Here is a 20210-nt window from a genome sequence, read left to right on the forward strand (position 1 = left end):
CCAGGCACAAGCACGGAGTCCGACGTCACAACTGGCTTTGGAAGAGGGCAGGCCGACCCCAAAGGCTCTTCTGTCATCAGGAGACCATGCCCCCGTGCACTAGCAGTGCTGGCCCCACAGGAGAAGCTCGGCGGTCACAAGCCGGGCTCTTTCATTAGAGCTGGATATTTGCACAGGGTAAAGGTCAGTTTCAGCGGGTTTTCGTCTGTGGGGACCAGCCAGGGGCTGGACATGGTCGGAGCCTGGGCTGGAACATCTGCAGGGCAGCCAGCCCTCCCAGGAGGGCTGCAGAAGCAGGCAGTGGGTGGAGAGTGAGTGCAAGTCCGGGGCACTCGGGGCACAGATGGAGAGATGGAAGACAGGACCAGGGACCGGGAGAACCAGAGCCTGGCCTCCTTCCCAGCTGTCTGCAACCAGACCGAAGAGAGACACCCAGGCTGTGGCAGAAAAGTCCCCGGCGAGACCTCCCTACGGCCCTGAGTGGGGTAATCTTAAAGCAGACCCCGGAGCCCCACTCCTGGCCTAGAGCCCATGCGCCTTGACGTTCACAAAGAATAAATGAATGAATTCAGGCCACGCTGCCCACGATCTCACCAAGTGTTAACACACGGCTTGCCTGCCCCGTCCCCTCTGGACCTACAAGATTCCGCGAGAATCACACCGAGGGAATTCCACTCGTGACGACGGGAGATTACGTCCTGCCTTCCGCGGCCCGAGAACAACAAAACAGAATAAAACCCTCTCATCTTTGCTGCAGAAAAGCAGCCGGTAGGAGCCACGGCAACAGAGTGAGCCACGAGGGTGAAGGTACCATTGCTAACAACCCTCGTACGAAATGGACACGTGGTCCCCAGCGCTCCCCCAAGTCTGTTTCCCTGATGGCCGTTTCCTATCGTTCCCGCAGACCTGCCCTGAGCTTCTGCCTGTTTGTTCAAAATCATTCCAGGAAAGAGTCGACACGGAGCTCAGAAAAGCAGACCTCGCATGAGGCATCGCAGCCGACAAGACGCTTAGTGGTCCCCAGATTTTATGAGGGCAGAGCAAGGAGGGAGCTCTGGATGCAGGCGGAGGGGGCAGGCTTGTGCCCAGATGTGCGATTTTTTCTCTGGACGGCCCCTGTCCCCCAAAGCAGTCTGTAACATTTCAATTGGTTGTCAACCCTTAACCAGAAGGGGATTTAACATAAAAATCTAGATTTCTGGCTCCTCTTAAAAATTCATGTGCTCCCGCAACGGGGCCCCACTTCCACATGGAGAGCAATTGGCTAAGAGTGAGAAGGGGTGTCCCCCTCAAGGAGCCTGAACTTGCCAGGTGACCACGGTCCCTGCCTGGCCAGCCCTAGTGTCTGGGTCCTGCATCTGGCTCCCGGGGACGCTGTGCATGGAAGCCTGTGTCTGGTCCAGCCCCATCGTTTTATGGCTTACAACAGAGGCCCAGGATGGGACTGCCCGAGATGCGAGGTTAGCAGGGCCCAGCCAGAGCCCAGCCGCCCTGCCCCCACCCTGGGGCTCCTTCTCCTGCCCCCAGCAGCCTCACCTCCCACTGAGGCACCGAGGTCCCACACGCCGTGGTGGCTCACCTGCGGACATGGCCCCAGGGAAGCAGGCCAGGGCCAGCGAGCTGAGGGTCAGCATCGCCTCGAGGGAGAAGTCCTGTCTGCTGGCAGCTCCCATCCTGGCGGCGGCTCCCTGAAACTGAAGCACCACGAGTGAGACCCGGGACCTCAGCGGGCCGGAGTCCGCGGCCAGGGCAGGCACCGACAGACCCGGCCCCTGGCGCACACCTGGACAGGGCCCGCCGGGGCAGCGTCCTCCGCCGCCATGACTCAGGGCCGGGCAGACCGGGGCACGCAAGCCCCGTCCCCATCCCGCCCGGGGCCTGCAGCTCAAAGACTCGGCGATGGATGGAATTTCATCCTCGATGCCTGCACTCCCGCCCCTCCAGGGTGAAGCTTTTTTCTTAAGGAGCAGAGAAAACCAAAAATATTCCCACGCAACACGAGCTGGAAACCAGATGCCACGAACGTGCTGTGTAAGCTCAGCTCTTTGGACAGACCTCTCTGGGCCTCAGTTTCCTAATTTGGCAGACGAGGTTGTGGACTGACTGAGTTCTAACCTTTGCTCTGGTTTTATGGGTCTACGTTTCTAAAATACATCTTGATAAAGTCTCGACAACAGGAAGTCTGTGTGTCACGCACCCTCTGTGTATCACCTATCCAAAGGAAGGTGAGATGGCGAGAGATAATCGTCCCCCATTTGTTCCCTCCTTCCTTGGGAAACAAACCCCCGGCTTCTATCTGGGTGTACGGTCACCCAGTATAAAGGCCACCTTTCTGGGCTCTCTTATGTAAGTGGTACAATGGCCTTGGAATAAAGTTCTGGCCAACACCACCCCAGTATGGTGTATGAATTACAGGAAATGCCCTTAAGGGAAAACAAGAAGTCCTTCCTTCCTCCGTCTTGCTGGAGGGAATGTGGATGTGATGGCTGGATCTCCAGCAGCTATGTTGGGCTGCATAGTGGGAACCATACTGAAGATGGCAAAGCAAATGCAGAGAAACATTGAGGCCCTGAGCCTATGGAGAACAGAACAGCCCTAGGCTCAGACTTTATTTTTATGTGTGAGAGAACTAAATTTCTGTTTTGTTAAAGTTCTATTTTACCAAAGCTGCTTATCTTTCTCCTTTCATTCACACAGACAGTGAATATGGACTCTGTATAGATAAACCCCAAGACAGGAACTTAAAAAGATGACAGATTCCCCTTTTAGAACAGAATGCACACAGAAAACATGTTTGTCTCTCTGTGGCCACACAGATGGCTCAGACTGGGCTTGGGCGGATGGTGACCAGCTCCGGCTTCCCTGCCGGGGTCCCCGGGTCCTATCCCAGGCATGACAGCAGCTGTGCCCAGAGAGAAACATTTCTTCCCTCATGGAGAAGGGGCCCAAATCCCTCTTGCCAGACACAGGCGCCTCCCCTGAACTAGCTCAGGGACAAATCTGACCATCCCTGGCCTGTGGGCTCCTGGTAAGTGTTGGGGTGCTCCGGGGAAGCTGGGGAATGCAGGAAGGTCGGAGCGGGGGCCCCCACGCTGGACCTGCCTTCTTCTGTGCAGGTGTGCCGGGAGGCGGGGAGGGAGAACCTGATACTCTCGGATTCAATGCCCGTTGTGTCCTCCCTGCCTGGCCCGGGCCTGGCCTGCGAGAACAACAGGCCCATTCTAGTCGCCTTCGGCTGGCCGCTGAAGCCTCGCGTCACGGCCTCTGGGAACGGCGCCTTTCCCATGGGCCCCAGAGCAGGAGTGTCTGCTTTCCTAGAAAGGAGGGGCTTCAGGGACAGGGAGGCGGCACTGCCCTCAGGGGAGAGCCAGAGCCCCGCTCCTGAGTCTGGATCGGGTTAGGAAAACTAGAGAGAGCTGTTATCTGCAGATAACAGAGAAACCCCCCATCACCACGGGGTCCTCCGAGGGGTGCCCCGACTTCCAGACCATAAGCTGGCAGCTCTGCTGGCTAACGGAATACAACAGGCTCCCAGGGTGGTGGGGGCTGGAATGGGAGACAGTCTGGGTGCGGGCACCCCTTCTGCCCCAGCTCCAGGGATCCCCCGTGAAAGCACTTCCTCGTGGGCCTCAGATTCCCACACGGAGAGGCTGTCCGGGCATTCAGGGACCTGTGGTTCTGACAACCTCTGATTGCAACACAGGTTATTACAGAGAATGAGGACACACACACACACACACACGCACGCACACACAATCCCCTTCTGGGCACACACACACACAATGCCACCTGGAGGGCGAAGGCTCTAAGCCTCTTTTCCCCAACATTCAGGAGGCTTCTGCCATGTCTGTGTCCGAGCCCCGGCAGACAGAGAGGCGGCCTGCCCAGAGAGGTGACGCCCACGTGGCCAGGGCAGGGGCAGGTCTCTCCCGGGAGAGGCTCCAGTGCCCGAGTCCAGAAAGCCCGAGGAACACTGTGTTGAAGCGAGTCCCCAGAGTCTCTTGGATTTCACTTGGGACCTCTTCACTGGGGGAGGCCAGCGTGGTCCATGGCTCGCTCCAAGATTTCTGGCAATGGGAGCTGAGACTCTGCTGGCAAGATATGGTCCTGACCTGGTTCCCAGCTGCTGGAGGCCCGGGAAGAGCACACACTGCCTTCACAGTGCTAGAAGTTTCCACAGGACGCTGCGGGCCGGAGGCTGGCCGGCCGCAGCCTGATGGCCATGAGCTGACCTGCTCCTTGAAGGGCGCGGGGGCAGCCTTCTGCAGAGCCAACAAGGAGGAAGACGGCGGACAGGCTATTTGGAACAACTCAGGATTCTCCATGACCAGCTCGGGGTTCCAGACCGGCGCCGTTCCTACTGTCCGATGGTGGCCCAGGCCGTGTGCTCCCGATTCTCACAGGGACGAGAGACACTGCCTCTGTCCGCCCATCTGGACTTCATGTGCCCGGGGCCTGAATCGTGGTTCTTCCTGCAGGTGGTCGATCGTGGGGTCTGGGGCTTGGCACCTGCAGAGAGAGAGGAGAACAGAGTGTTGTTGGAGCCTCTGGAAAGCCCCTGTGTCCCGTCTCAAACTGCCCCAGCACAGCAGCACACTGGCCCCAGGGCGCGAGAGACCCTGTGCCAGAGCAGCCGCAGAAGCCGGACCCCTTCGAGAGTGTCCTGGACGCCGGCCCAGCAGTGGGGGAGAGGGTCTATTCCAGCTCGGAGGCGGGGGGTGACGTGGGACCTACGGGATGATTCAGCAGCCTGTCTCAGGAGGGTGAGAGCACAGGGACAGCGTCTCCCCATCAAACCTGGCCTGAGGCAAGGCTAGTGTCACCCAAACCTGGACAAGGCTGGGCCCAGCCAATGGCAGGACGCTGTGGTCCAGAGGCCTCAATCCTGGCCACACGGCTGATACCTGGAAAATCATCTGAACACCTGGGGCTCCCTTTCATGGTAAAATCTGAGCTAATACATCCTAAATTCCAAGGTCACTGTGGGATCAAGCGAGATGCCTGACCCGAGGCCAGCACCTCCCCCCGCCTGGTTGTGCTCTCTGGAAGGCCAGCCTGTGCCCCTGTTTGTGGAGGGCCCCCGTGGGGCTGGTGCAGGCCAGACCACCCACACAGGCTCAACTTAGAACCTTTTCTGGGACAAGAACCTGCAGGCCCATGCCAGTGGCCACCAGAATTGATGCAAACAGAGCGGAGAGCTCTCCTTCCCACCAGGCAGAAAGTGACTCATTAAAACGCAGCCTCTGACCCAGCAGGTCTAGGGTGGGGTGTGATTCTGCCTTTCTAACCCGTTCCCGGGGGAGGCTGGTGCTGCCAGGCCGTGGGCCAAGACACAAGGATCTGCCCATTTTACAGAGGGGAAACTGAGGTACAGGGAGCCGGAGCCCCTGCCTGCGCTCGTCAGGAGCAGTAGATGGAAATCCAAACCAGCATCCAAGAGGAGAATTTCTGTCCGACTCGAACTTAGGGGACATGTGTCACTCTCCCGCCTCCCTACTTGGGGAGGGGTGGTGGGTGGAGGGAGACGGGGCCCATCTGTTCCTGCCCCCGTCTCAATCGAGGCATCACTTCAAGTCTTCGTTTGGGTAGTAAACACAGACCTCAGACGCCCTTGACACACCCACAGAGGCTAAAAATTCCTTCTCCGAACAGAACACCTGCTTGGATACGGGGAGTCCCCTCTGGGAAGCCACCTGCACGCGGAGCCACGGAGGGAGACGCTGCGGTTCCGCGGGGGGAGACGAACGCACACTGAGGCTCCCCCAGCCCCGGACAGAGGCCCACAAGTAGTTCGGGTCCTGCTGGGCCGCTGAACCCAAGCCCCCCATGGCAACACCGGCCTGGCTCCCCAGGCCGACAGCATCTGTGTCTTTGCCACTTGTCCCGACCCCCTGAGCAGGCACCGTGGGGGGACCGGGGGGCCAAGAAGGGAAGACCTCCGCCCTCCAAATGGCCCCCGGTCCCATCACTCGATGCCACGGGCACCGAAATCAAAATGATGAGTGTGGCCCCCTCCCGCCCCCCCCGGTGGAGATCCCTGCAGCCTCAGCCCCCCAGGAGCGCCTGGCTCCCCGAATCGGAACATCTGGGGCTGGGGGCCCGACCCTCCGTGTGTGAGCGAGCCCTCCCGGCAACGCTCCCGTGCCACACATCTGAGGACAGTGTTAACTCGGCTCAGCAGAGACAGTTGTCACCCGGGGCCTCAGGGCCGACCTCACGAGTGTTTGATGGCATGTGGGCGAGCGCTAACCATTTGGGCCGTGTCACCAGACAGACCCACGTGGCAGGGCCAGGCCGGCCGCAGAAGAGTGGTGCGTGATCGTGGCCCTTCCCTTAAAGCTTGGGGCTCCGTCCCCTCGGCTGTGGGCGGGGGATGGGTGGCGCTGGCCTGGACTGAACGAGGCACGGGGGTGTAGGGCACCATGACCGAGACAGCGTGCTCCGGGAGTGATGCTGGCCGCCGTCATCCCTGTCCGGCCCCTGCTCGCTGCCTGGGGCCGCCCACCCTCAGCCTGACTTGCTAAGCGGGATTTTCCGGGAGCGTCTTCCGTGGATGGAGGGCTGGTGCTGGGTCGTCAGGTACGAGGCTGATCCAGAGACGCTTTTTCTGAAGCTTGACATGGAGGGTGATGCAGGGGCCTCAGCCCCAGGGACTGTGCTTATGGCGGGGGGGGGACAGCTATGACACACTGGACCCCGGGGCAGAAGTTGTGCCTGGACGCGGCCTTCCCCGTGGGAAGGGCACGCAGGTGGTGGGGGGACCTGTGGGACGGGCCGAGGACGTCCTCGGGAACAGCTCGCTCCATTGGTTTATTCCAAGAGGGCCTGGGTGGCGCCCGCATGGGGCCCGTAGCTCCCAAACAAGGAGGGGTGGGAGACAAAAGGTAAGAGGACCTGTTTTCCCCGCCCCATATTCAGTTATCACTCCTCTGGGGGATTCCCCGCTGAGACACAAGCCACACTGGGCTGGTGAGGGGACATTTGGGCGGTGGAGGGAGAGGAAGCAGCAGGAGGAGGAGGCGGGTCCCAGCTCTGCTCCACTAACGTCCGCAGGCCCCTGTGGGTTTGCACGGGGTCTGCGCCTCCTCGACTTAAATGCCATCTCTCCCCTGTCCGCCTCCCACCTTCGGGAACCTGTCTTTGCTGACTCCGTCTCTACCCCCATGAGCCTCCCTGGACCTCGGCCTTGATCAGCGGCTTCTCCCCCTGCACCAGGGCTTGCTGATCAAACCTTCCTTCACGCTTCTCTCTTTCCATCCTCGGGACTTACTGAACGATTCCCCTGGAAATTCGGGCCGCAGGCTCCCCGGGGGTCAGCCCGCTTTGCTGCTCCCGCACAGCGGCCGCCTGGCGACGTGGGACCGGGAGTGCCTTGCCCAGCGCTCTCTCAGACACCGGGTGCGCGCGAGCAGAAACTGGACACATGCAAGCAAACTGATCATTTTCGTAACTGTAACTGTTCTCAAAAGTCTTTTAAGCCATTCCCTCAACGGAGGAAGAAAAAGATCATCTGTCCTCTTGGAGTTGCTTCTCTCCGCCCATGCCACCCCAGGATCATAAAGGAGAGGGGCTATCCCATTGCTGGTGCGGTGCTTCTCCCAAGTCACAAGCTCAAGGCCGGCGCGAGCTGACTGCAGGCTGCATCGAGAAAGGCCCCTGCTAAGGCCAGCGCTCTCGGGGAGAGGGGGACTGAGTACTCTAAAACGTGACCCAGGTGTCCCTGTGTTCCTATTCCTAGTCCCCAGGCATCAGATGCCCAGCATCTGAAAGTTCCCCTCGTCCCGTGGAAAGCGCGGCCCTTGTAGGGCTCCCCCTTCCCTCCAAGTCCATCTGGGGGTCCTTGTGGGCACCCGCACACATGCAGGCATCACCCTGTCACTGTTCATGGGGCCACTGCCCCTGCTGGTCTCCACCTCTGCCCTCACCAACGGAGCCCTTCCGGCGGGGAGGAGAGCCTGCCCCCCCGGTGACCCGCCCACAGGAGCCCCCTCCACACCTCGGCCTCACTGTGGAAGCCGCCTGTCTCATCCGCAGAGAGACGGGGGCCAGGCTCTGTCACCTGTCCGCCATCCAGGGCACATGAGGGCGTCTCCCAGGACAGGATTCCTCTCCCAGGAACCTCCCTGCCCGCCCGGCATCTGGGCGTCGGTCTGGTCTGCCCAGCTCATCCCGTGGCTCTCTAAGTCAGTGACTCTCATGTGGAAGGAAGGGTTGGGCCCCCTCCCCACCCCGCCCCAGACTTCTCAGCCTCCTTATACATCAGTGGGGACAAGCCGTGTGTGGGACGGGAGCTGCCCCCTGACTTTGAGGACCAGCCGATGTGGGTCCCACCTCGGGCTTGGCTGGGCATCATCTGTAAAAGGGACAGATGCTCTGCTGGCCGCCCTCCACCCCCCCAGGGCAGGGCGAGCCTGAGCTGGGGTGGGGGAGGCTGCCCGGCCACAGGGCTCTCATCCCTAGCACCCTGCCCTGGCCGTCAGAGCCCCGAATCCCCTCAGGGCCAGCAGCTCAAAGGTCAGCCAATGCCCAGAGCAGCCCGATCCCACAGATCAGTGACCTCAAAGGCAAGCATCTTCCAGGACCCTTGAGTCAGGGCTTAGAACCTTCCCCGTGTGACCGCCAGGCTACACACCTTCCCGGCCGGTTGTGTGTCCTCCCCCGGCTGGCTGAGGGGTTACGGCAATAAACACTTCATCAACTGTGTTTTTTAACCGAAAATACCAGCATCAGCAATTGGCCGCACATGTCTCCTGGCCCACGGTTAGGCCATGTGTGCCGACTTGTTTCCGAGGTTCAAGCGAGATTTCTGCAAAACGTCCCCTGCCTTCTCCTGGTCACCTCCGGCCCGGGAGGCGCCTGCTTTACCCCTCCGAGGGCCCCGAGATGGCCCGCAGAGCCTTCCTCCCCGCCCAGGGGGCCCCTGCCTGATGGGGGCGGGATGGCTCACTCCCACAAGGAGCTCTATTTCAAAGAGCTCCCACATCAGTGCGAAATGCAATGCAACGAGCCTGCAGGTGTGAAGGAGCCGCAGGGGTGAGGTAGGGCAGGGGCCAGGGGCTGAGGCACCTTCGGGGCAGGGGTTTGGACTTTATCCCAAGGGCTCCCGGCAGGCAGGCGGGAGGGGCAGCAAGCAGAGCTCGCCACCCACGTGTTCTCCAGAAGGATGCCTCCGGCAGGGCTGGACCCGGGGAGGGGCGAGGGGTGGAGGGTGTGCCGCTGGAGGACTCCACCGCCAGAGTTGAATTAATTCAGCACACATTTACCAAGCGCCTACTGCACGCTAGCTCAGGAGAAGACCTGCCCAGGGTCAGTTGCGAGGTCACAGTCCGGGGGGCGCGGGTGCCCAGGGAGGGGGCAGTGGGCAGAGGAAGAAGGCGGAGCACTTACACACGGTGTGTGTGTGTCTGACGGTGTTCAGGGCACTGGAGAAAGTCAGGCAGGACCGTGGGGAAGGAGCTGCTCCCGTGCACGGGGAGGTCACAGACGCACTCACTGAGAAGGGGACATTCGAGCAGGACTTGAAAGTAGGGACAGGACAGGGGTGCAGTGGAGATAGGCAGGGGGAGCTCGGTGTGTCCTTGGAGCAAAAGGAGCGAGTGCTGGGGCGGAGATGAAGTCAGAGGACAGAGGGGACTGCACAGCAGGCGTGCGGAGAAGAGCCCATGGGCTGTCAGGGGAGGGTCAGGTGGGAAGGAGAGAGGCACGTGGGGCACACGTCTGAGGCAGGACGCGTTACGGAAACGGTGCCCTCCATCACAGCGAGGGCCCCGCTCAGCGCTCCAGTCACACGGTCAGGCACGGCTGGCTTCAAGGGAGCTGGCAGCAGGGGCGTGTTGGGGGGGGTCCCGGCTTACACGGGCCGTGCAGCCAGCCCTGCGCCGTCCAGTCCACGCAACGCCCTCCCCACTGCCCGCTCAGCCTCTTGCAGCGACGCTCCGGGCACCGTCTGCGGACTGCGTCCACCCGATTTAAAGCTCCTCCGGAGTCTGGCGGCCAGAAGGGAGGGACATGAGGAGACTGGGCCTGCCAAGGGCACACGGCACACGGCTGGGAAGGAAAGGTGTTCTCAGAGCCACAGAGCCCCGGAGAATGCGACCCGCCATCGGAGCCGTGCTGGCCGTGGGTCCCTTGTGTGTGTTCACAGTTTTCCTGCACCGGGGCGCTGATGTCCTTACGCACCTCCTTCCCGATGGAGAGGAAGGAAGGGCAGCGGCAGAGAGATTTGCCCTCAAGGCCCTGAGAGCAGGAGGAGCGGGCAGCGGAGCTGGACTGTGTGTGTGCACATGTGCGTGTGTGCAGATCACACCGCCACCCGTGGTTCTGAAGCTGCGGGCCTGGGGCACGACCTGATAACCCCCGTTTGCACACACACAGCCTGATGCCTGGATGGTCAGGACCCGTGTCCAGACTCGGGACAGGCCCCCCGCTGCCCTCCGGCACGTGGATGATGAACAGGGCCTTCCTTCAAACTGGGACCTGTGGGGGCAGAAAATGCTCCCGTGGTCTGTTCCTTGGGGAGCCCTCTGTCCCTCACTCCCAGCTGCTGTGGTTCAGCCGGGGCTGACCCACCACCTCGGCGGCCAAGGCAGACATGGGACCCAGCCTGACCAAGGAGTATATTCTGTTTCCTGGCTGCCGGGATCTGTTGGGGAATGGTCACACGACCCGAGACAAAGAAAGGGGACGCGGAACTACTGGGAAGCTAGTCCTCACCCACGGAGGCTGGGGAGCCTGGAGCTGCCCAGGGCCTCTGTCTCTGTGCTGAGAGCGCCTGCCCGAGAATGAGGCGTGCACAGAGGAAGGCAGAGCCTACAGATGGAGAGCAGCCATCCTCCAGCACCCAGATCCAGCTTTGCCTGAAGCTACTGCTCTCCCTGACCTTTTCAATCACATAAGCCAATAACGGCTCTTTCTCGCGTAAGCCAGTTTGAACTGTGCGTCAGACAGTTACCATGGAAACCGTCCTGACTGAGAAGGATCCAGACGAGGAAGAGGAAGGTCCATTTCTCCAAGTGTTTTTGCACCCGTAAAATATCCGTTTTAATCAATGAGGCCTCCTCTTACTGTATTGGGAAAGAGACTTCCTTTCTCCGGCTGTCCCATGTTCCTAAACATGCGTGTCCCTAGAAAAAGTAGTTCACATGAGAAAGAATTCGAGTCATTGCCACCACCATGGTCCGAGACCCGTTCCTGTAGGAACCAGTAAGGACGTCATTCCCCATCCCCACCACGAGCCCTCTGCTCGGGTCATGGCACATTTTGTTTAAGACCCTTTGAGGGCTGCCCTCCCTCCTGGGGGGAAGGCGGGTCTCCTCACCCAGCCCCACATGGCCTCGGGTCTCCACCCCTGCCACGTTGGCCCCATGGTCCTGTCCTCTGAAGACGCCCGGCTTGTTTCTGCCCTGGGGCCTTCTCACGGGCTGCCACGCCTGGGACGCTCACCCTTGCCCCACCCGCCCGGTGTCAGCCTAACGTCCGGCTCTCGGAGGGGCTCCCCTGAACCCCTAGCACAGGAGGGGGGTCCTCTCTCAGCGCCCAGGGGACTTTCTCCACTCGTCAGAGTTGGTCATCATAGATTTACTTGTGAGTTTGCTAGGCGGCCCCGAGCTTCCTGGGGAGGGGGTGGCCGTTGGCCGAGCTGCTCGGAGGGTGGTCCGGGGACCGGAAGCAGCACAGCCCCTGGGAGCTTATTGCAACGAGGAGCTGAGGCCGAGGCCGCCGACTGGCGAACCGGCGATTCTCGGGCACACCAACCTCCCGGGGCCCCGCGACGCCTGCGGAGCTCCTCCGTCCCCCTCTGCCGCGGGCCTCTCCACCGGGCCCCTCTTCCAGCAGCCCGTCTGCCAGCGCCCCGAACGGCAACCTGTAGGCCGCGACGCTCCCCACAAAGGAGCAGGCCGTGACAAGATCCGCCCCGAGCTGGGGCCCAGAGCGCTGACCTGAGAGCCTGGCTCGGGCGAGCGGCCCCAGGCCCCTGGGGGCCGACGCAGCACGAGGCCCGTGTGCAGGCACCTGCTGCGTCTGCGAGCGGGGCTGGAATGCGGTGAGCCGGGCCTGGCAGCCCTTCAGACGGCGCGGCCTCCCCCGGGGCTCCCATTCCCAGGCGCGCACAAACCCCGGAAGGGCAGAGGCGAGTGTTTGCACAGCGCAGACTCTCCCGCTCCTCCCGCGGCCCGGCCGGACTGGGGTCGGGACACTGCGCTTCAGTCTGGTTCCAGGTTGGGCTGGAGCCCTCCTTTGATCTGCGGGGGCTCGTCTCCTCTGGCTTATTTATTTGCAGAAACCACCGCTGGTTTCCTGAGACTTCAAACACACCTACAGGAAGCGACGCGAGGTGGGGCCCAGCCGCAGCCGCTGGACGGCCCTATGGGCCCCTGCACTCCTGCGGGCAGGTGTGACTCGCAGCCTGGGGTGATGAACAAAAAGCCCGTGATCTTAGAGAGAAAATGGACTCTGATAACTGGCCGGGGAGGGGCCCCTAGACACGGAGGATCCTGGGAAACCTCAGGCGAGGCTCCTCTGGGCCTCTGCTTTCTCTCTGTGAAGGAGACCCAGGGCCACACATATGTCAAGGCTGACTCACGAGTAGGTCCCGCTCCGGGGCTGGGACAGAGAGGCGGGAGCATGGTGGCCCCTGCTCAGAGAAGCTCGCCGACCAGCCCTGAGCTCCAGGGACCCCTGCTTCACCACTAGGGAACCCTAGGCCTCCACAGGATGCCACTCCCCCTACCACACCCCCACATTTACCAGAATGTTTTCCAAACATAGAGCCACGTTGCAAGAAGTCTGCCATGACCGCCAGCATACCCACGACCCAGAGGCTACCGGTAATATTTCGCGGTATTTACCGTACCACGTAACTACGCATCCTTCCGTCCATCCCTCTGTCCGTCCGACCAGAAAGCAACCTTGGGTTTCGGATGCATTTCAAAGCAAACTGTGAGCACCAGCACACTCTCCCACCAACACGTCAGTGCGCCTGTTACCAACCAGAGTTCAAGATTCACTGAAATTTGTAAAATCTTTTTGAGAATCATTTATTTATCTTAGAGGGAGGGAGAGAGAGTAGGAGCCGGAGGGGCAGAAGGAGAGGGAGAGAATCTCAAGCAGGCGCCGTGCTGAGCGCGGGGCCCGACACGGGTTTTGAACCCACGACAGAGATCATTCCCTGAGCCGAAACCCGGAGTCGGGCACCAAACTGACTGAGCCACCCAGGCGCCCTCAAACCTTTAAAGGTAAAATCTGCATCTAGTGAAATGCACAAACCCTGAGTCTATATTTGCTGAATTTTGGAAACTGCCTGTACCCGTGAGTCCCACGCCTCCATCCAGGCGAGAACATGAGCGTCATTCCAGAACGTTCCCTCGCATCCTGTCCCAGTCAACTCCCTCTCGGGAGGCTCAACCACTGTTCTCCCAAAACAGTACTTCGCCCGCTGTGGAACTCGGTGCACACGGGATGACCCAGAACGTAGCCCTGCGTGAGGCTTCCTTCCTTTGGCACATTTCTGGGAGGCGGCCACGTTCTTGTGAGCGTCCGGGTTCCTGGGTCCTAACTGCGCGGTGGTCCCCGACGAGCGCCGACGGGCTCCTACACAGCTGCCTTCTTCTTACTGCTCCGGGGAACCGCACCTGGAGTGGGTCTGGGGGGACACGGCCCGAGAGAGCCGTGTTGGCTGCCGTGCTTGAACCCAACAATGTCCGGGGGGCGAGGGTCCTGGGTCACCTCGGCCACGTCACCCTGATGAGAAATGGGGCAAGTCCTGGCAGCTCCCTGCTCTGGACTGCTCTGGTCGACGGCCGACCCTCCCTCAGACGGCCCCACACGTGCCACCGAGTGGCTCCGTGATTCTGGGCCATTTCCGCAGGTTCTTGTTGATACAGGAGTCGCTCCATAGCATTTGGTGCTGATGTCTCGCCGATTTATTTCTCCCGTGTCTCCCCTTTCGCTCAACTCCTCACACTTCACCGCTTTCAACATTCCAGGCTGCCGTTCCTCTCCAACACCTAAGGCTCTTGGTCTCTTCTGCCTCGTGGGCGCTTGGGGGAAATTTTCTTTCTTTCCTAGTTTTTTTTGTTTGTTTGTTTGTTTGTTTGTTTAACTTCTGTTAGTTAATATACAGGGCAATACTGGTTTCTCAGAGAGACTTTTAAAAGACAGTGTATACAAAGTGGTTCAGAAAGCACGGGTATGCAGTCGGCGCTCCATAAAAGCCACCTTCCTTCCCCAGCTGTATGCTCTTGGACAGGACAGTTGCTGGAAACAGTGCACGCCCCCCAGAGAGGGGCTGCCCTGAAGAGTCAGGACCTCGGGCCTCCTGCCCGCTGGGAGGACAGAGAGTGGACGCCTGCAGAGTCCCCCGGGGCCCACAGCCTGGTCGCCGGGGGCTGCAGCCCATGCGTGTGTCACAGACAAAGGAGTGGCCAGCAGCACAAGGAGCCCCCGCCTTGGGCTCTGGCCTCCTCTGCCGAGCTGAGTGGCGGCCCAGGACCTGGCCTACGTCCAGCCCAAGCTGCCTGTGCTGCCTCAGACCTTCCAGAGGTTTCAGCTGGAAAAAGTTAGTCCTTGCTTTTCACCATAAAATGGGAGAGAGCAGTCCTGGCTGAGGGAGGCGGCGGCCCTGTCAGCTCGGGGGGCCTGCTGGGGCTGCGACGGTGCCCGGCTGGGACCTGACTCCAGCTTCTTCTGGCCTCTGAGTCTCTGTGTGTCCCTAGTATTGTCTTTCCAGTGCCTTGGAGCAGGGAAGGGCCTTGAAAACCATGAAGCCCACGGCTTGCCCAGGGTCTCACACTGAAGATTCAAGCTGGGTCCCAGTTCAACTCAACGTACACGGGCCACGTATCGAGTTGGAAATATGAAAGTATCCGTGTTCAACCACTTCGATCTACCAAAAATGGGAGTTTCATACAAGTCAGTCTGTCCAGGCCCTCTTAAGTGGATGCTGCTGTCCTTGAGTCTGGGCGGGGGTGGGGGGCGTGGTACATAGACAAGGAAACGTCGCCTGCCCTCCCGGCTGACACTGGCGTTTGTGATCTACTCTGTGTGGCCATCTCTTTCCTGAATAGTCCTACCTCCTGCTGCCCGGTCCACACCCTCTAAATCGGGTTGGTCACCTTCGCAGGGTTTCAAAGACCCCCATATTCTGAGGCTTCCCAAGTCTCTGCTGTGAGCCAAGGTCTTGACTGTGCTCTAGTCCCTATGTGACCGACCTGCCCTTTCTCCGGGTGGCTCTCCTGGAGCCGTGTTTGTTCAGCAGAACTCCTGACTCCTAGGCGAACACATAGGACCAATGAATGGGTACAGCCGACCGAAGCTAGGCTGGTACTTTTTCTCTGGGTTCCAGTCCTTTCGTGTGGCCTGGCTTTACACCTGCCTCTGATTCTAGGAGATGCCTCCTGCTCCTTACAATAAATCCAACCCCATGCTTTTTTTTTTTTTTTTTTTTTTTTTTGTTAAATTGAACTCAACCGGTTTCTCTTACTTGCCCAAAGTCATGGTTCCTGCACCCATAAAGGAGTGACCTCGCCTCTCTCTCTGAAGGTCTTAAATGGGTATTGGAACTTTCGGACACGAGCATTTCTCGGTGTAGATTTCTACCCTGTTCTCAGTGGCTCTCTCGTGTGGTTACAATTCCACCCATCATGGCCGGGACTCTGATGACAGAGGGTGTGATGCCCCGACTCACTCTGTATCCCGGGGCTGGACAGTGAGCGGAGGGGACTCCTGGAGGACTCGTAAAGATGGCACCATGAGAGCGGGCCTCCAGGGCACTTTGCCACTCAACTCCATAGGCACCTGTTAGCAGCTGCTCTCGTGTGTTTACGATTCAATTCATGTTGGGACAAAGACCAGCTGAAAATCACACACACAGCTTTCAGACGCTCTGCGTTGCACACCCTCCTTTTTCCCCTTCGGTGTTGAAGATGAGATAAGCCCCACCTTGTCTGGCAGTCCTCCAGGGTCCTGGCATAAAAGGGAGAAAGGGAGGAGGGAATATCCCTCCCTGTATGTTGTGACATGAAGGCAGAGGGGTAAAGCCCTTCTTTGAATAGGGACAAAAGGCCGTATTTTTTTTTTTTTTAAACATGTCTCTGTATGAAGGAAGACGATGCCAGAGAAAATGTTTGCAAACCGGGTCAGAACATTTCCCATGCCATAAGAACAAAGTGCTCTCCTCAACACCAAACTAACACTGTTTCTGTTCTTAGTTACGATTTAGGCCGCTCCAATTTCCAAAAAGCACATTGAACGTAACCACCAATTCCCAGTAGACTGCGAACTGCAATGACACCCACTGAGTGCCTTCTACGTGCCAGGCACTGGGCGAGTCACTTTCTCTCTGGTTTGTCTCTCATCATAGCCCGGAGACTAAAGGGGTTTGTCACAAAATCAGTAAGTAATACGTCTCTTCTGGGGTCCAGACCGTCGGGCTTTCAAGCCATTGCATCTTTTCCTAGCTGCTTTGCTATCCTCAGAAACTAATAGTCCCTTGGCCGGACCACAGTGAACTCTCAGATAAGTGCCCCTTCCTGCCCAGCAAACTCAGCCCCCTCCCTCCTTTGCTCATGCCCCCATCCACCCACACAGAAGCTAGTGACATCTACCGCCTCGTCTCCTCTCCAGTCGTGGACGCTAGCACAACCCCTCTGCTGGACATTCATGGTGGCCTCCTGACCCGTCTTCTGTCTCCCGTCTCTCCCTCCTTCTGACCCGTCCCCTTCCCCGCTGCCTGTAACCTTGCTCTCCGGTCTTGTACTCCACACCTTTCCAAAACCCTTGATGCATTGGGAGGTCCTATGTGCCGCAACCCCTAGCTGTCTGCTCAACCTCACCTCTTGCCACTCTCCGACCCGACCCCACCTGCTGTGTTCAGCTCATCCCAGGCCACCAGAAGACCGCCCCAGAGACCCCGTGCACTGGCATTGTCTGTCCCTTTCCTCACGGTGCTCTTTCTGCTTCGAAGGCTCTTTTCCAGGATCACTGGCCGAGAGAAACCCTGCCACCCGTCCAGGATGACTTATAGGTCTCCTCTTCCTGGAGCCCATCTTGGCTTCCCGTGAGGAATTAATCCCTGCTTTCTTCCTCATTCCCCTTCTCTGTTGAATGCTTGTCCTTGTGCATAATTATCTGTCAAAGACTGTTACCCGTCTCTCCCACTAGAATGGGGGCTTCAAGAGGGCAGCGAGCCTTACTGTCTTCACCTCTATGTCCCTGGTCCCGGGTTTGGCACAGAGGAGGGATTCAGGGAGTGCTTGTCAGATGAATAACAGAATCGACGTGCCGAGAAATCAATGGACAAATGACTTATCGTAGCTCTAAAAGGACCCTCAGGTGGAGAGAGGGTCATCCGTCTGCTGGTCACGGGTCCGCCTCCCTGTCTCCTGGCCCTGCTCTGATCCTGCCCGGTTCTGCTGGGGAGCAGTGTGGACCCCCAATGGTCTGCTCACCTCTTCTCTTCTAGGATCTGGCCCTCCTGCTCCCATGCGGTCACGATGGGGCCTCCCATGCGGGTCAGTGCCCCACCGGGCAGGCCGCACTGACGGGCCCACAGAGTACGTCCAGGCACAGCGATGAGCCCCTCCCCCGGGGTTTCCGACTGGGGTCAGAGACGGTGTTTGAGGACCGTCTTACTGCTGCAGTGGGTGTAGCTCCTATAAAGAGGCAGCCCCGTCCGCTTCCCTGTTCCCTGTAGGCCCACCCTGGGAGATCCAAAAGCCAATGGGAAGAGAGGAGCAGGGGGAACAGAGTCAGGGAGGGAAGGTCTTGACCACCTGCGAGCCCACTTCCAGCGGCCCTGAGGTCGGAGCCACATTCCTCCTTTCACAGTCTGTCCTTCCATCCTACCCAGGTTCACTGCCGCCTCGCCCTCTCCTTGTGGCTGAGGGGCCTGGGAGTCGGGTGTCCATCCCTGGCAACCCCAGAGCCCGACAAGCAGACAGAGGCACACGGGGCTGGCCTCCTCCTCGCTGAAGCCCCGAGCCGTGGCTCCCCGCCCCGCCCTCCCCGCGCAACCGTGGTCCACAAAGTCCCTGACAACGTGGGTCTTCTTCCAGGCGGAGTGCGAAGGACACACCAGTAAGAAAGTTGTCACCCACACGCTGTGTCCGTGAACCACCCCCTTGGCCAACTCCCGCCAAAGCTTCCTGGGTGCCTCGAGTTCCGCCGACTCCGGCCTGCCAACCCTGACGAGGTTACCCTTTCTCAGCCCTGCCTGGGCAACCCCCACAGCTCCCCGCTCTCCAGCCTGAACACACGGGCGCTGTGCTCAGTCTTGCTCGAGAGCCCCCGCTGCGGCCCACCCCCACCGCCGCGGCCTACCGGCTCTGGCTGGCTCGGTACCGTGCACTCCCGGCCCAGCTCATCACGCTCTGTGCCTACCGACTTGCAACGTCGTGGGCCACGCACCGTCTCCCGGGCAACCCTTGTCCGTTTCTGCCTCTGCCTGCTCACTCAGCGCCCCTGCCTGGGGCCTCCCCACGCCTCGGGGAGTGCGCGTACATCTCCACATTTCCATCTGCCTCACTTTCAAGAGTTTCCCCAATTGCCCTCATCCACACTTTGCTCCTTGATACATTTTCTGGCTCCCTCCCCCCTCTGTCTCTCCCTGTTGCCCACTCTTTACCCCAACATGACTTTCCAATTAAGACAAAGCTCACGCGTCCTCTGCAGTCCTCCCTCCACCCCACACATGTAGCGTGTGTAGACCCTGAAGCCAGGACTGGCCCACGGTCTCCCGGGCCCCTGGCAGAGCCGGTTGTGTGAGGGGCGAGGAGGAAGGAGGAGGCCAGGATGACTCAGGGCTTTGTGGCTGGGGCGGAGGGGGCCCCAGGCCGAGGGAACGGTGAGCACATTTCCCGGCTGGCCGCACGCCTTCGGAATCGGAGAGGCTGTTGGCAGTCACGCGTGGCTGTGCAGTAGGCAGTCGGGGGGTGGGCTCAGAGATGAGGAGAGAGGGGTGGGTTGTAGACACAGTTTACAGAGGGCCCTGGAGCCATGGGGGAGGGGGTCCGAACCCATCAGAGGACCCGTGAGCTAGGACGAGCGCGGAACGGGTGCCGCTGGGGTGACCCTGCCGAGGGGGCTGCACCCGCACTGTAGGGCCAGCCCTGCCTTCAGAGGGACAGCGTCCACGCCCCTTCCCTCCGCCGAGGCCCCCCTTCCCATCTGTGTGCAGGCTGTGCCCTCCGGGCCAGCAAAGCTGTCGGAGAACTTGGAGTCCCCGCCTGGTGCGTGTGGGGCTGGCGGTTCAGCCGCAGCATCTGGCTGCCCGCCAGGCCCACCACCTGCTCGGGCAGGTGCCTCACCTTTCCCTGCTGCCAGCAGCTGCCCGTGCGGCCTCTGCCCGCACAGGCTCCGGGCTGCTCGGGCTCTCCGAGGATTCTCCCTCCCTAGGAGCACACAGAGGCAGGCTCCTTCCCTTCCCGCCGGTACCTGCTGGAAGGTAACCCCCAGAGAGCCCCTCCATGAACACGGCGATGTGGACCGAAGTTCGTCTCTCTCCCTAAAATGCCAGCCTCGGCGCGAGTGCGGGCCAGAGCACCAGGTCCCGCGGGCTGAGGACTTGGCACGCCTAGGGTTACAAGGTGCGGAGCGGGTTTGTGCGAGGCCAACCCAAGGTGTCAGAGCAGGAAGCAGGAGCCGCTGAGGGGCGGCGGTCCAGGACCCAAATCTCTCATCGGCCCTTTCCCAGAACCGTGGGGCACGAGTGCTCCTGCCTGAGGTTGGGGCTGCCGGGGGCCCGGGGGCACGGCCAGAGGAAGGGCGTCCCCCACCAGCCCTCCCAGACCATGCAGCATTCCCCAAAGCTCTTTCTTGGGTCCTTACTTATTTTTTTCTTCAGATTTTCCAGTAAATAATTCACCTTCTGTTTTCTTCTTGGGTTATCTCCTTGTTAAGGGTCTGAAAATCCCTTGTTCTACCTGCCGTGGTGGGAGCACAGCCCTGTGGCCCCTCTTGGGGATAAAGTCCCCCTCATCCCCTAGGAGATGTTGGAGGAGTGGGCAGGCACACGGCTCAAGGGCTGTGCGCTGTGGTATCGCCATGGCCCTGAAAACCACGGAGGGAGTCCCGGGATGAGCACGGGCCTCCGCAGCTCCTTGTCCACACCCGCTGACCCTGTGGCCTTGGGCTAGGCAGGCGGGCTGACCCGCATCAGGTGCGGGGCCGGCGGGCACCTGCCTCACCATCACCGAGCTCTGTAACACCCTGAA

The 20210-nt window shown here is 60.2% G+C and overlaps 1 protein-coding gene across 2 annotated transcripts in view; it reads right to left on the reverse strand.

The window, feature by feature from the left end:
- CEMIP (cell migration inducing hyaluronidase 1) overlaps positions 1 to 20210 on the reverse strand; it is a 127299-nt gene that overhangs the window by 53267 nt on the left and 53822 nt on the right. The window contains exons 1-2 of one of the 2 annotated variants that reach the window (XM_032836811.1): positions 3790 to 4013; positions 1580 to 1694 (exon numbers count right to left, since the gene is read on the reverse strand). In XM_032836811.1, the coding sequence (XP_032692702.1) occupies positions 1580 to 1673 (94 nt within the window). In that variant the 5' untranslated portion in view covers positions 1674 to 1694; positions 3790 to 4013. Of the gene's footprint in view, positions 1 to 1579; positions 1695 to 3789; positions 4014 to 20210 lie in introns of those variants that run through there. The other variant, XM_032836810.1, reaches the window with a different exon arrangement.

This window comes from Lontra canadensis, unplaced genomic scaffold (genome assembly GCF_010015895.1).
Source record: "Lontra canadensis isolate GAN:19392208 unplaced genomic scaffold, GSC_riverotter_1.0 scaffold94, whole genome shotgun sequence".
Lineage (NCBI taxonomy): Eukaryota > Metazoa > Chordata > Mammalia > Carnivora > Mustelidae > Lontra > Lontra canadensis.